At 42.0% G+C, this 14136-nt stretch overlaps 1 protein-coding gene across 5 annotated transcripts in view; it reads right to left on the bottom strand.

Moving 5' to 3' along the window:
• Window positions 1-14136, bottom strand: part of GRIA1 (glutamate receptor, ionotropic, AMPA 1) — a 579065-nt gene that overhangs the window by 43957 nt on the left and 520972 nt on the right. For all 5 annotated transcript variants that reach the window (XM_006863904.1, XM_006863902.1, XM_006863903.1 and 2 more), the window contains 2 exons: window positions 10271-10469; window positions 1822-2069 (listed from right to left, as the gene is read on the bottom strand). In XM_006863904.1, coding sequence (XP_006863966.1) covers window positions 1822-2069; window positions 10271-10469 — 447 coding nt within the window. The remainder of the gene's footprint in view (window positions 1-1821; window positions 2070-10270; window positions 10470-14136) is intronic.

The following is a 14136-nucleotide window of genomic DNA, read 5'->3' as shown; positions in this document are numbered from 1 at the left end:
TTTGACCCTAGGATTTCCTTACTTGGCTTTAGAGAGATATTTGGTAAATCCTATCTAGCGTATGTAGGTGTAGAATTATAGTAGAGTTTGTTCTACCATATTGCTATAAGTAGATTTTCTCCAGGTCCCCTTTTAGAGACTATCATAATTCCTGCCATAATTGTCATGAGACATTATCAGTTTTTTAATGGCAATAATCAGCTCCTTAAGGCCTGTCTTTCCTGTAAGAATGTAGTTCTATGGGGAAGGAGACTATGTCCGTCTTATTCAGAATTGTAGCTCCAACTCTTAGCTTAATGTTGGGATGTTGTAAATGCTCAATATGACTAGAATGAATGATTAACTGGAGACAAAGGTGATCCTGGTTGTTACAGAACTCTTCTCCATCTTTGTGCAACCATTATTAACGCTTCTACTCTTCTTTAAGACTTCGAGTGTGACATTGTGGGATAAGCATTGAACTGCTAACTACAAAGCTGGTGGTTCAAATCCACTGGCCACTCTGTGGGAGAAAGGAGGATTTTTGCTCCCGTAAAGATTTATAGCCTCAAAAATCCTATGCAGGGTTGAAATTGTTTGATGGCAGTGAGATCTTTCTTTGAATGCAACTGGAATCTCTAAATTAAGTCCCTAAAATGATTGAATCCCTCTGTGATTAGTATAAATCTCACAAATGACTTCACATTGTACTGTTTTAATTGCCTTCTACATACATCCATTTTCATTCGTAACCACTTAGAAAGGGCTGGGATGATCATTCTTGTACAGATGGGGAAACTGGGAGATGCTTTATCTTACGTTCTCTAAGCAGAGTCCTAAAGAGTTGGGTCATAAGACCTATATTTAATTCAGGTCTCTATATAAGCTGCTAGGAGCTCTGGTAGCGTAGTGGTTACGAATCGGGCTGCGAACCTTAAGGTCAGCGGTTCGAAACTACCAGCCATTCCGCAGGAGAGAGATGAGGCTTTCTACTCCCGTAAGGATTTACACCCTTGGAAACCCTGTACAGGGTCGCTATGGGTCGGAACTGACTCGACGGCACTTAACAACAACAACAACATATAAGCTGCTGAGCAGCTCTGATAGTGCGATGGTTATGAGTTAGGCTGCGAACCTCAAGGTCATCAGTTCGAAAGTACCAGCTGTTCCGTGGGAGAAAGATGAGGCTTTCTGCTCCCATAAAGATTTACAGCCTCAGAAACTTTATACAGGGTCACTGTGAGTCAGAACCACATTAGCTGCTAAAAATGGCTATCGAATCTTCTTTACTTGAAATTAAGGACAACTTTGCTTCTTTACTGACCTAGCTGTGTCCTCCTAAAGAAATCAGTGTCTAGGAAAGAATTGGTACTTCCCTTTACTACATTAAGTGTTTTTTTCCATATCTATAGTCAATGCCTAAGAAATCAAACAGCTTGATTTTTCTTTTGGCAAAGTGTCTGTGTTTCTTTTGAAATAAACATTAACCACCTTTGTCAAAGACTCTAGGTTGCTGGAAAACCCTGCTTGTGGCCTAGTTGGATGCAAGAATGTCTGGTAAAGGATGGGGTATTACAGACCACATAACAAAGACACAAGTTCCATGATGTTTAACACACTTGAAAAGATAAGGTGAGGCATGGACAAAAACACACAGGCAGCAATGGTCATAGCAAGATGAGGGTCCCCAGGTCAATTTCAACCTCAGTTAGCTGAATTCTTCAGGCCCACAAGCTTTGAAGAAGGGCCCTCTTGACAGCTCGCATTGTGGTAGACACAGCAGCTTCATTCCTGAGATAGGAAGGGAAGGGAGTATCAAGGAAGCAAATCTCAGCTACTTACCTCAGGGCGGACCCCTTGGGTGTTGCAATGCCATAGCCTTTGGAATCCAAGTTACCTCCCACCTTCATGGTGTCACAAGGTTTCCGCTGCTCAATATACTCATTCATGGTAGATTCCAGGAGGTAGGCATACTTGCCCTTGGATTTCCTTACTCGGATCATCCCTTCCTCTGTGGTTCGCACAAAAACTGATGGTTCTGCTGACTTCATGTATGTCCACATCTTCTCAAACACGGCTATTTTAGACCTCTGATAGGGGACATAAACAAAGCCAGAATTCAGTACTGGCTGCGCTTGGAATTGGGGTCGGCACACACACTAATGAAGCACCAAGTACAGCTTGATCACACATTCATGAGCAAGATTAGCTCAGGAAGAAACAAATTATGAGTGATTGCAAAATAAGAGGCTCTAATTAGTACCAGTAGGCTCCAATGTACAAATATCTTGCAAATACAGAATGAATAGAATAGATCAGAATTTTTTAATTACTGTTGAGTAATTACTTTCAGTTTAAGTATGGGGACAGTTAAGAAACTGGGACCTTGTCTGTCTTTTAAAGACACTGAGGAGATGATCTATTGTTCAGTACGGCCACATTTACAGCAGAGTGCTGAGTGGAAGACTAGCAAAATCTGAGTTCATGATTTAAAGACAACACTTCAGAGTGGACCATGAGCAACAAGGCCCAGTCATCCCAGATTGCAAGACCTAACCTCAGAATGTAAATTATTGTCTGATAATGCTACTATCTTGGGACCAGAAGTTGTCAACTGTTTATACTTTCAAAGGCTTCAAATTTAGCCAAACTGCTTTCCTTATTTGCTCCCAAACTCACATGGTGCCTTCCTTCTTTTGGCAGTTTGCTTAGGATATTTACTTAAAAAGGCTGTTACAATCTAGTCAAATCCTACCAGAATAAGTCTTATATGTTCTGAGACCACCCACTCAAATTTTAGTGGTTCCCAGAATTATGGACAGAAGTAAAAATGCAGATTCCCTAGCTTTGAATTTAGAGATGCTGAATCAACAGATCTGCAGTGGGACCTAGAATAATTTTTTTTCAGAATTTTCCCATGTGACTATGATTACTTGTGTGGCTCTTACTGTGAGAGACAGTATTGTGAGGGTTGATATTCCTATAGAGTGTCTGGGGAAGTCACTGGGTGATCTGGCTAGATCGCCAGGATTGCAGTCTACCACCTTCCGGTGCGTAGGTCTTAAGTATTTGGAATGTACCCAAGGACAGGAACTGTGTGCAGGACCTATATTGAGTCTAATCAAATACCTTACACATACTAGGCTCTTAGGGCCCACGATTCAGAACCACAATACAACCCTCTCATCCAACTTGCTCTTTCCAAAGCATATGACATCCCTAAAGGGAGGATCTATTTTGACTTTTGAAAATGCTTGTAAACTGACAAGTGTTTAAAACAAAAGTCCCTCTTATGTGTTTAAGACAACTGCTATTAGAGTCCTGGTGTGGCCCTGTAGGATAAGTACTAGACTGCTAACTACAAGGTCAATAATTCAACCCCACCAGCTGCTCCTCAGAAACTCTTTACAGGGTCCCTATGAGTCAGAACTGACTTGATTGTACTTAACAATAGCTATTAGAGTCATGTTGTTGCTGAGGGGTTGTCAAGATGATTTAGACTCTTAGAGACCCCATGTGACAGAATAGAACTGCCTCATACAGTTTTTAATATTTATGGGAAGAGATTGCAAGGTCTTTCTCCCATGTAGTGGCTGGCTAGGTTTGAACCGTCAACATTTTTGTTAGCAGTTGAGGTAAACTGTTATGCAGCCAGGGCTCTACAACTTATGTAATCAAATAGCTGATATAGAAATCAGAGATTTACTTGATACAAAATGATTATATACATTGTCTATAATCTGCACACAGGTATCAGGTAAATATCCTTGCTAATGCCTCAAGATATTGGTATGCTACGCAATTAGCCAACTGATCTTTAGAGATATTTGGAGCCCAGGAAAATTCTAGCTCTCAAGGGAAAATTAATGAAACTAATTATTGAGAATTTCAGGGTGGTATTGAGTAGAGTGAGTCTTAATTAATTTTTAAAGTCTATAATTAGATAAACTAGATAATTTGTTTTATAGTTTATAATTTGGAACGGATACTGGATTGAGAATGAGAAGCCTTTGGTTTTAATCTTAGTTCTACTTCTAACTCAGGATCTGGAGTCTGGAAAATTCCCTCACTCTGGGCCTTAGTTTCCCCATCTGTACCATATGGAATTTGGGCCTGGTGATTTTTAAGGCATTTACTAGCTTGAAATACCTTCATAATTCTTTACATGAAGGTAAATCATTCAATTATTAACATCAGTCTAAGAAAGAAGAGAGAAAAAGGAAGTGGGAGAGGTTTCCAAGGTTAGGGAAGAAGTACCCTGAGCCATCCATAGTATTTAATATTCTCTCCTGGGGGAAAAAAGGGAAATATATAAATTCAGCCTTGACAAGATTTGCAGATGATCTTCCAGGGACCAAAACCAAGAACACACACAGCAGGGCAATCACAAGATACAATTGAACCTGACAGGATGGACACAGCAGGGGACCAGGCTGCTTGCAGGCAGAGCTGAAGTGCCCCTGGGCAGTGGTATGCAGAAAATTAATATGTCCTCTCAGCCTCACCCCAGTGCCACACCTGCATAGGCTGTGTTCATAACCACATGGAGTGTATGATCAGGATAATCTAATCTCCAGGAATGAGAAGGGAGGATGAGTGGCAGGCAAGATTTGGAAGCGTACTCAGGGTATTTGTTCTTGGATCTCTCCTATCATCTGTAGCTCCCACAGCTCTTCTCATATCTTAATTAAATTGTCGATGGAGGATTAAGTGACTGGGTTGGAGCTGCCAAAAAGCTCGGGGCTGCCATGGGGACCTAAAGCTAGATTTCTCAGAGACTGGGCTGGAAGAATTCTTATATTTTTCTTCTTTTGGCTATGGAGATGGCAGGTGATCTTGTCTTCACCTACCAAGATCCTGGTGGGGTCATTCTCAAGGTTAGAGCCCCGGAGATGGAAGGATTCATGGAGTTTGTTAATCAGCATGCTCCTTTTACAGATAAAGAAACTGAGGCCTGCAATGTGACAATGAACTAAGTGCTCAGTGTCATGCAGTTTATTAGCGGCAGGATCAGGAGTAATACCTGTGTCCTCTGATTCCACTTTGGTGCATTTCCATTACAATCAGCTGCTTTCCTCATTTTAATCTTTAGAATTTACAAACTGTGGGGCTTTAGGCAAGTAACATCACCCTTCTGGACTTCCGTTTTCTTTTCCTAGCAACGGTAATCATAGTACCTTCTGTAAAGTCTTATTATAAAATTATATGAGGACACAGGCAAAATTCATAGACCAGTGACTTGCACATAGTAGGCATTCAGTAACTGATGCAATTACTACCAGAAATTATGCCCTTTCTCCATGTTTTACTTTCGTTTACTTTAGGGTTCTTGTAGTTAAGTGCCGATTTTGACTTAGAGTAATCTTGTGTGACAAAGTATCACTGACATGAAGGATATTCTAGGCTGTAATTGTTACTGGAGCTCTGGTAGCGTAGTGGTTACAAATCGGGCTGCAAACCTTAAGGTCAGTAGTTCGAAACTACCAGCTGCTCTGTGGGAGAAAGATGAGGCTTTCTGCTCCCATAAAGATTTACAGCCTTGGAAACCCTGTACAGGGTCACTATGTGTCGGAACTGACTCGATGGCACATAACAATAACAATTGCTACTGGAGTACTGGTGTGCTGCCAAAGGTTGGTTTGAACAGCAAGGTTGGTGGTTCAAACTTACCAAGAGCTCCTAGTAAACCCTATACAGGGTCACGATGAGTCAGACCTACTAGACAGCACTTAACAACAATAACAATTGTTATGAGAAGGTTTCCTGGTGGTACAGTGGTTACAGCATTCTGCTGCTTAACGAAAATTTGACAGTTTGAACCCACCAGGAGTTCCTCGGGGAAAAAAAAGACCCGGTGATCTGCTCCTGTAAAAACTACAGTCTAGGACTCATGGTGTGGTGCTACAGGGTCAGCACTGGACTGTGAATCACAAGTTCTGCAGTTCACACCCATCAGTCACTCCTTGGAAATCCTATACAGGGTCATTATGAGTCAGAACCGACTTGATGGCACTCAACAACAGGAAATCACATAAACAAAATCACATAACCAATGGCTATATAGTTGATTATGATTCATAGCAATCCTATATAAGCTTTCTGAGACTGTAAGTCTTTATAGCAACAGATAGCCTTATCTTTCTCCTGTCCAGCAGTTGGTGGATTTGAACTGCCGATCTTGCTGTCAGCAGTCCAAGGTTTATCCCACAATGCCAACAGGGCTCCGTAGGAAACCCTTGTTGTGGTAGTTAAGTGCTTTCAAGTCAGTTTTGACTTATAGTGATCCTGAATAGGGTTTCCAAGTAGTAACTGGTGAGACTGAACTCCCAACCTTGAAGTCAGCAGTCCAATGCTTATCTTACACCATCATACCAGGACTCCTGGAAGCCCTATGGGACAGTTTTATTCTGTCCTATAGGGTTGCTATGAGTGGAAATCAACTCATGGGCACACAACAATCTTTACGGGAACAAATTCCCCAGGCCTTTCTCCCACAGACCCATTTGGTGGGTTAAACTGCCAACCTTTAGTGCTTAACCTACTTTAGAGTAGGGATGCCTGATGGCAGTTTCCTTTCCTGTATCCATTGCATAGAACCAATCAAGATATTCTTTTTTTCATCAAGGCCATACATAACCTCAGAATCCTTCTCAACACTAAACTTCAGGCAGCCACTACCAAGCAACCAAAGTTTGGCATGAAGTATAATTTAAATGTTATTTATATAGGAGGTCCTGTTAGGGCACAGAATTGGTAGAATGCTGACCACCCTGGCTCCAGATTATTAGCTTTGTGCTGTGGACATAGTTATGAATAGAGAATTTTGAAATCTTAAGTCTCAGCTGTGCCTCTAATTATCTGGGCTATGCCCATTTTCTTCTCAGGCTCTCAGTTTTTCTAACTATAAAACAGTGGGTTAAAGTCTGTTTGTCCTCAGGCCCATCTAGCATGGAAAGTGAAGAATTTGTATTCCAAAAAGGCTGTAAGAACAGGACTCTGGTGGATAGCCTTCTTGTTAGCAAAAGAGAGAAGAAATGAAAGACTCTGCCTTATAGGATGTAGTCTGAAGTTACATTGCAATGTTGTTGTTGTTGTTAGGTGCCATCGAGTTGGTTATGACTCCTAGCAACCTTATACACAGTAGAACATTGCAGTGTAGAAAGGTTAAACAAAGTGATGTCAGATTAGACAATAAAGAATGCAAACATGGGTAATGAGACTTTAACTGGCATAAAAATAAAGAGAAGCTGGGAAGTAGAGGAGGGGATGACTATTTCTTATAAATAACTAGAAGGTAGCATGAAAAGTGAACAAAGACGGGGGATAAGAAAGTGACTGGTGGGAAGTTCCATTTAAGCCCAAATGTGAGGAAACAAACAAGAAACAAAAAACACGTTGCCATTGATTTGACTTTATGAGCCCATGTGTGTCAGAGTAGAACTGTGCTCCACAGGGTTTTTAGTGGTGATTTTTTGGTAGTAGAGTACCAGACCTTTCTCTGAAGTGCCTCTGGATGGAGTCGAACCTCTAACCTTTTGGTTAATTGCTGTGTTAGCTGTACCATCCAAGGACTCAAAACAGAAGAAAATGGTAATGTTCCTATTACCATTTTATTATTATTAATGGTAACAATGTGGCGGAACAAATAGAGGGAAGGGGCAAAAAGTTAAGGCTGCAAACATCTAAGCAAGGTCAGGCTGAGCCCAAGGTTAGAGTGAATGAGACAGTTGCTCCCCCAGCACTTCTCTGAGATTACCTCTCTAGTGGAAGACCCTCTTCTCTCCAGGAGCCAATGTCCAGGTGAGCTGGGCCCTCACAGAGCAGATACTAGGTGGGGGGAGGGATGAGGATGACCTTAAATTTTGTACTGGGAGATACAACCCTGAACTTTTGGAGACTAGAGTTATAATGTAATAAAGCAGAGAGTTTAACTCAAACATTTATCAATGACAGACACTACCTCATTAAGGTAGTGTGGCTCAGTAGCAAGATACTTGGGGTGGAGTCCAGAGACTCAGATGTTTCAGCCATTTGCAATTAATTGAATTTCAATTTTTTATCCACAAAAGAGACTTCATAATCCCTATTTGGTCTTAGGTCACAGGTAAGGCATAGAAGAAACCATGGCTGTGGGCAAACTTTGGGGACCATAAACCTATGTTCTATAGATAAAGGGATGAGAGCATTGCTTTGTAGAATCCACTGGTTCCTAACTGCCCTGTTGGGAATGGGGCATAGGACTGGCTTCATGGACAAATATCAGGTACCTCCTCCACATGCTGGTTGCAGGCTAGAAATGTCAATGAATTGTAAGGTTACAAGGAATTTTCCTCCTAACTAAGTGGGTAATCTCAAGCAAGTCATTCCCTTTTCTAAAATGACAGGCATAGGCCTTTGAAAGCTCCTTCTTGCCATAGTATTTAGACATGGATGGTTTTAACTCAGGAGTCTGGTCAGCACTGCTTATGACTTGGTCTCCTTCCTGTCTGTCATTCAAAACACAGAGCCTAAGAACAAGAACAGTGTTGGATTGCCCAATAAGCAACATAAACATGGGCTTACTTGTGTTTCTTTACTATTCTGTAGTGAGCAATTTCACATTTTTTCACCACATCAAAGATCTGCTTCCACGTATGACTGGCATCTGTGTCTCTCCAACCTCTGACAGGAGTGAAGAGAGGTTAAGTGCAGGCTTACTTGTGCTTCTTTATTAATCTGAAGTGAACAGTAACATTGTTAACTACAGATTAGTAGGGAAGCACAAATAAGCATGTGCTTACCTTGTTTATTGGGTAATCTGTCCCTGACAAGAAATTACAATACACTGAAGTCTACTCCTCAGGCTTTCCTGTTCCGGGACATTTGTTTAAGTTGTGACTTTTGCCTCGTGTGACCTTAGCTTACCCAGGGAAGACCTGGTTTTCTGATATCCAGAAATGTTTTCAGCTCTGCCCTGTGTAGATGCCATTCCTACCTCTTTTCAAGAGGACTTCCAAATGCCCTTTTCTCTTTGAAACACTAATAGGAAATGGAGCAACCATTCATTGTTGTTGTTGTTGTGTGCCGTGGAGTTGGTTCCGACTCATAGCGACCCTGTACAGGGTTTCCGAGACTGTAAATCTTTACAGGAGCAGAAAGCCTCACCTTTCTCCCGTGGAACAGCTGGTAGTTTCGAACTGCTGACCTTGCAGTTCGCAGCCCAATTCGTAACCACTATGTCTTGTAATTTCATAACTCTTTGAGATGGGCATGATTGTCCTTATTTTATAGATGGGAAAATGGTATCAAAGAAGCTATGCCCCAAAGAAGAAATAAGGGATGGAGCCACGTTCTGGACCTAGATTTGGCTAACCCCACAGCTTGTACTTCAAAGCCGCCCTCTGCTTTTCTGACTTTGCTCACTATCTCCAGCTATACATACCCACTCCACATTTTCTCTCTCACCTAGCACTATGGAATAGACCTTCTATTCCAGCTATTTTGTTCTCCTATATACTAATTCTTCATCAAGCAAGTCAACCTCCTCTGGGCTCTTACTATTAAATAGGTGGTTGTTAAGTGCCATTGAGTCAACATGGGTAGGTTTTCTGATGCTGTAAACCTTTGCAAAAGCAGAAAGTCTCATCTTTCTCCCAAGGAGCAGCTGGTGGGCTTGAACTGTTGACATTGTGGTTCGCCATCGAGTGCTTATCCTACAGAGCCATCACACTCCATTTTGAGATAGGAGGGGACACTAAAAGCATCAAGTTGGCAGTGACTAATTGAATACTAGCTAGATGTGGGGACAGAGAGAATTGCATTTGAAATTCTTTGAAGCCCACAGAGAACTCGGCACACACAAGGATTCCACATCAGTGCAGGAACTTTGAAGCTTCTACCACCACCACCACCACCATCACCACCACCACCACCAGTTGCCACTGGGTCAATTCGGACTCATAGCAACCCCATGTGTGTCAGAGCAGAACTGTGTTTAATTGGATGTACAATGGGTGTTTACTAGGGTGTACAATGGCTGAGGTTTTAGAAGTAGACCCCCCGATCTTTCTTCCCAGATGCCTCTGAGAAGATCTGAACCTTCAACCTTTCAGTTAGCAATTGAGTATGTTAACTGTTTGTACCACCCAGGGATTCCTTGAAGTAGAAATTCAGATTTCTCAGTGGCCTATAGATAAAGGAAACATGCTCTGAGTTTTCTTACTTTGAACTCAATTAAGCAGTTGACCTGGCTGCCTGTATGGCCATGTTAATTCCCCTTTGTGTAAGTGCTTGCAACAAGGGATGCCCCTACCCTGAAGAACTCCTTAGTGGATCCTGCTTCCAGTGTCCCGTAAGCAATTTCTGTCTGCTTTGCTAGGTCCTCTGCACTCTCAATGGGTGACACCATCCTCTCCACTGTCAGGAAGGCGGCCAGGTTGGCTGTGTATGAGGAGATGATAATCAAGGTGAAGAACCACCAGACGCCACCAACGATGCGGCCGGACAGGGACCTGCAGGCCAAAGGGAAGAGACATTAGAAACTCATACATCAATTGCAGGAGATATGGGGAGGGGCGAGAGTCAGCTGGAGCCCCATTAGCAGAGCTGTCAAGTCCTAGTGCACCCTTCTCCTGTATTAGGAATACGTGAGAATTCAAATGTCAGAGAGATTTGCCTCGGCATTTTGTTCCTTATTACTAATAAGGATCCATGGGGTTGCTGCCCTTCAGGGGTGATAAAGCCCATAGTTACATAGTCACACTTATTTTCACAGATACACATACATTGACACACATGACAACAAAGATATAGATATGTAAACACTTGCCCTCAAAGTGACAAACACTTAAATCCCTTAAAATGCAATTCCATATGCATCAAATGTTGGTATACCCACATGGATGTAAATACATTTACACACAAGATATACATGTTTTATCATGTCCCAAAATGTTTCCAGACAGCATATCATTCTTGCCCTCTTGATTGACAAAGGCCCCCAAAATGATAGATTAGAAGGGAAAGGAAGGGAGACTATTTTGGAAATAGAGTGAGAACAACTATGCTCTAGTCACTTTGTGGAATTCACCATTGGGCACAAGTACAATTCTTCCTCTGTCACAGAGAAGGAGAATTTGATTGAAACAAAAGCAAAGGATATTTCATTCTGGATCCAAGAGACAAAAGTGATGATTACACATAAGGTGAGAAATTTATCTTTGAACTTCTCGGAGTCTGATTCTCCTCTAGCTAAGAGTTCTACTGAGATCTGTCTGATTAGGATAGATTTCCAAATCCAAGACTTTCCCAAAGTATATTCAAGATGATTTTGAATGTTACATGTGGTGGTAGTATATGGTGGCTAAACATGACATCACATAATACTGAATCACAAAATTATAAGTTATTGTCTTTCAATCCTTTTCCATTAATAAAGGAAGTGTCATCCTGAAGCTACCACCCCTCTAAGCCCTTTCAAACCTGTTCTCTGGAAGCCTCAGACTCATAGCTTTCCATAGTCCTGGTGTGACACTGTAGGATAAGCCCTGGACCAAAAGGTCAGTTTGATCCACAATTTTGGCAATTCAAACTCAACAGTCACTCCTCAGAAACCTTATGTAGGGTCACTATGAGTTGGTACTGAATGACAGCACTTAACAACAATACTTACCAAAGAAGTCACCAGTTCAACTCATGAGTTTTACAGTGCTTATCCTACTCAAGAGTCTCAAGTCACACTGTAACTCAGCAAAATACCCAGACCTGCCCAGGCATTATTCAGTTGTTTCAGCATTTTCAAAAACTTGGACCCTATCTGTATTGTCCTGTGCACTCCATCCTTTTTCTGCTTTATGAAAACTCTTCTTCACACTATGGAGACAATGTTTACTCAGGAAATGAATCAAATAGTTGTTATTTTTCTCTATGTGGAAAAGAATGTTCCTAGATGTTTCACATTGAGGGAATAAGATGTTGTTGTTAAGTGTCAAGGAGTCGGTTCTGACTCACCGACCCTGTATAGGGCTTCCAAAGAATGTCTGGTGAGTTTGAACCATTGACCTCGTGGTTCAAACCAATCTTGTGGTCCAGTGACACATCAGGACTCTAGGGAATAAGATGTTGTTTGTTGTTGTTAAGTACCGCGGAATGGGTTCCGACTCACAGTGACCTTGTCTAGGGTTTCCAGGGAGCACCTGGTAGATTTGAACCACTGATGTTGTGGTTCAATCTAACCTTGTGGTTCAGTACATTATCCTGCAGCACCATAGCAGGGAATAAGATTGTTAGTCAGTTCTGACTCATAGTGACCCTGTATAGGGTGGGCAAGGAGCAGCTGGTAAGCTTGAACTACAGACCTTGAAGTCTAGCGCACTAACCCACAGCACCACACCAGGACTCCAGGGAATTAGAGGACACTAATTTAAAGGAATGGAACTGGTAGAGAAGAACAAAGCTATGTCACATGAAGAATTGCTGCAGAAAGAGTGAACATTCAATTCCTCAAAAAGATTTGGAGAAACGTGTTCATTAAAAGGTTGACACAGTACTTGCATCATGTGACCTGATTCAGGAACTTTTGGCAGAAGCTCCAGGAAACAAACACTAACTAAATATGAGGATGCTATTTTTGATGAATAGAGTGATGCAGCAATGAGCTGACTCTTCTTGGGGTAAGAGTGAGTTTCCCCATCTCTGAAGGTGTTCAGGTGGTGAACCATTTACAGAGAGGTTGTTGTACTTCAGTGCCTAATGTTGTGCTATTCCCCATGTACACCTTACCAGGGTCACAAGTACACTTTTAAGATTGAGTGCATAAGACAGAGGCAGGTTTGAACATCATATGTGGCCGAAAACTGGCTGCATCCTTTCACCATCCTCCCATATCTGAGATTCTGTATTTGAAATCCTAAGTAGGTAAGCCATGAAGTATGGCTTACCATTGGACAATCAAACAAACTGAAATCAGTGAAATCACTCCCTCAGAATCACAGGGCTAGTAGTTTGGACTCAACATCACTCCTGTCTTTGTCTACCAAGTCTAGTGCTCTTTAAACTTCAGGAGATGGCTGGTGAATGTTTCCAGTCCTCCCAACAGAAGCTGCTGCTCATTTCCCAAAGATGACCACAATGGCATTCTAACTGGACTTAGTGATTCCATTTCTGCCCCCATCCATCACCCTCCTCCTCTGCCTAATCTGTTTTCTGCAAGGCAGTTTGAGTGAACTTTTCAAAATAGAACATTAATTGCATCATGATGTTTCTCTGCTTAAAACCCATGCAAGTCTTCCTCTTATTTATGGACTAAAATCTAAACTCGTTGGTGACCCTCAAGGTCTTGTGTGGTCTGGACCCTGCTCTTGCACCAATGCCATCCTGCAATGTGTTTTCCGTGCTCTAGGTACACTGTCCTGCCTTTGTCCTTCATAGTCACAAAACTCCCTCCTTATACTTTCTGTTCTTTTCCGTCATCCACTCATCAAGCCCAAATCCATCGCTTTCCTAGCATCTAAACATAAGACTCTCAAGCTTCATTCAGCTTCTGCCACAGTTGAAATCTGACACTGTTTTTCTCATTGTTTGTGTATTTTTTCTTCAGCTCTACAAGATTAAAGATATCTTTGAGTTCTTTTTGAGCCAAATTGTATCTTTGGTGCCTAGCACAAAGGAAAATTGTTGCCATCAAATCATTCAAACTGGTGGTGACGCCATGTGTGTCAGTAGAACTGCACTCAGTAGGGTTTTCAGTATAGTGATGTGGGCTAATGGCTGGACTGCAAGGTCAGTGTGAATGCAAGGTCAATGGTTCAAGCTCAAACTCACCAGCCGCTCCTTGGAAACCCTATACAGGGTCTCTATGAGTCAGAACCGACTCAAGGGCACTTAAGAACAACAACAACCTTAAGGGAATAGATCACCAGGCCTTTCTTCCATGGCTTTGAACTGCCAACCTTTTGGGTAGTAGCAGAGCACTCCCCAGAGACTTTGTTGTTGTTGTTGTCAGGTGCCATTGAGTCGGAACTGACTCATAGAGACCCCATGCAGAGCAGAATGAAACAATTTCCAATCCTGGGCCAACCTCATTACAGCTGCCACACTTGACGCCATCAATGATGCCACCTGGCCAATCCATCTTGTTAGGGGTCTTCCTCTTTTTCTCTGACCCTCCACCTTACCCAG

The sequence above is a fragment of the Chrysochloris asiatica genome, unplaced genomic scaffold, assembly GCF_000296735.1.
Source record: "Chrysochloris asiatica unplaced genomic scaffold, ChrAsi1.0 scaffold00057, whole genome shotgun sequence".
Classification (NCBI taxonomy): domain Eukaryota; kingdom Metazoa; phylum Chordata; class Mammalia; order Afrosoricida; family Chrysochloridae; genus Chrysochloris; species Chrysochloris asiatica.
The sequence above is the reverse complement of the archived record's forward strand: the minus strand, read 5'-3'. Positions and strand labels throughout refer to the sequence as shown.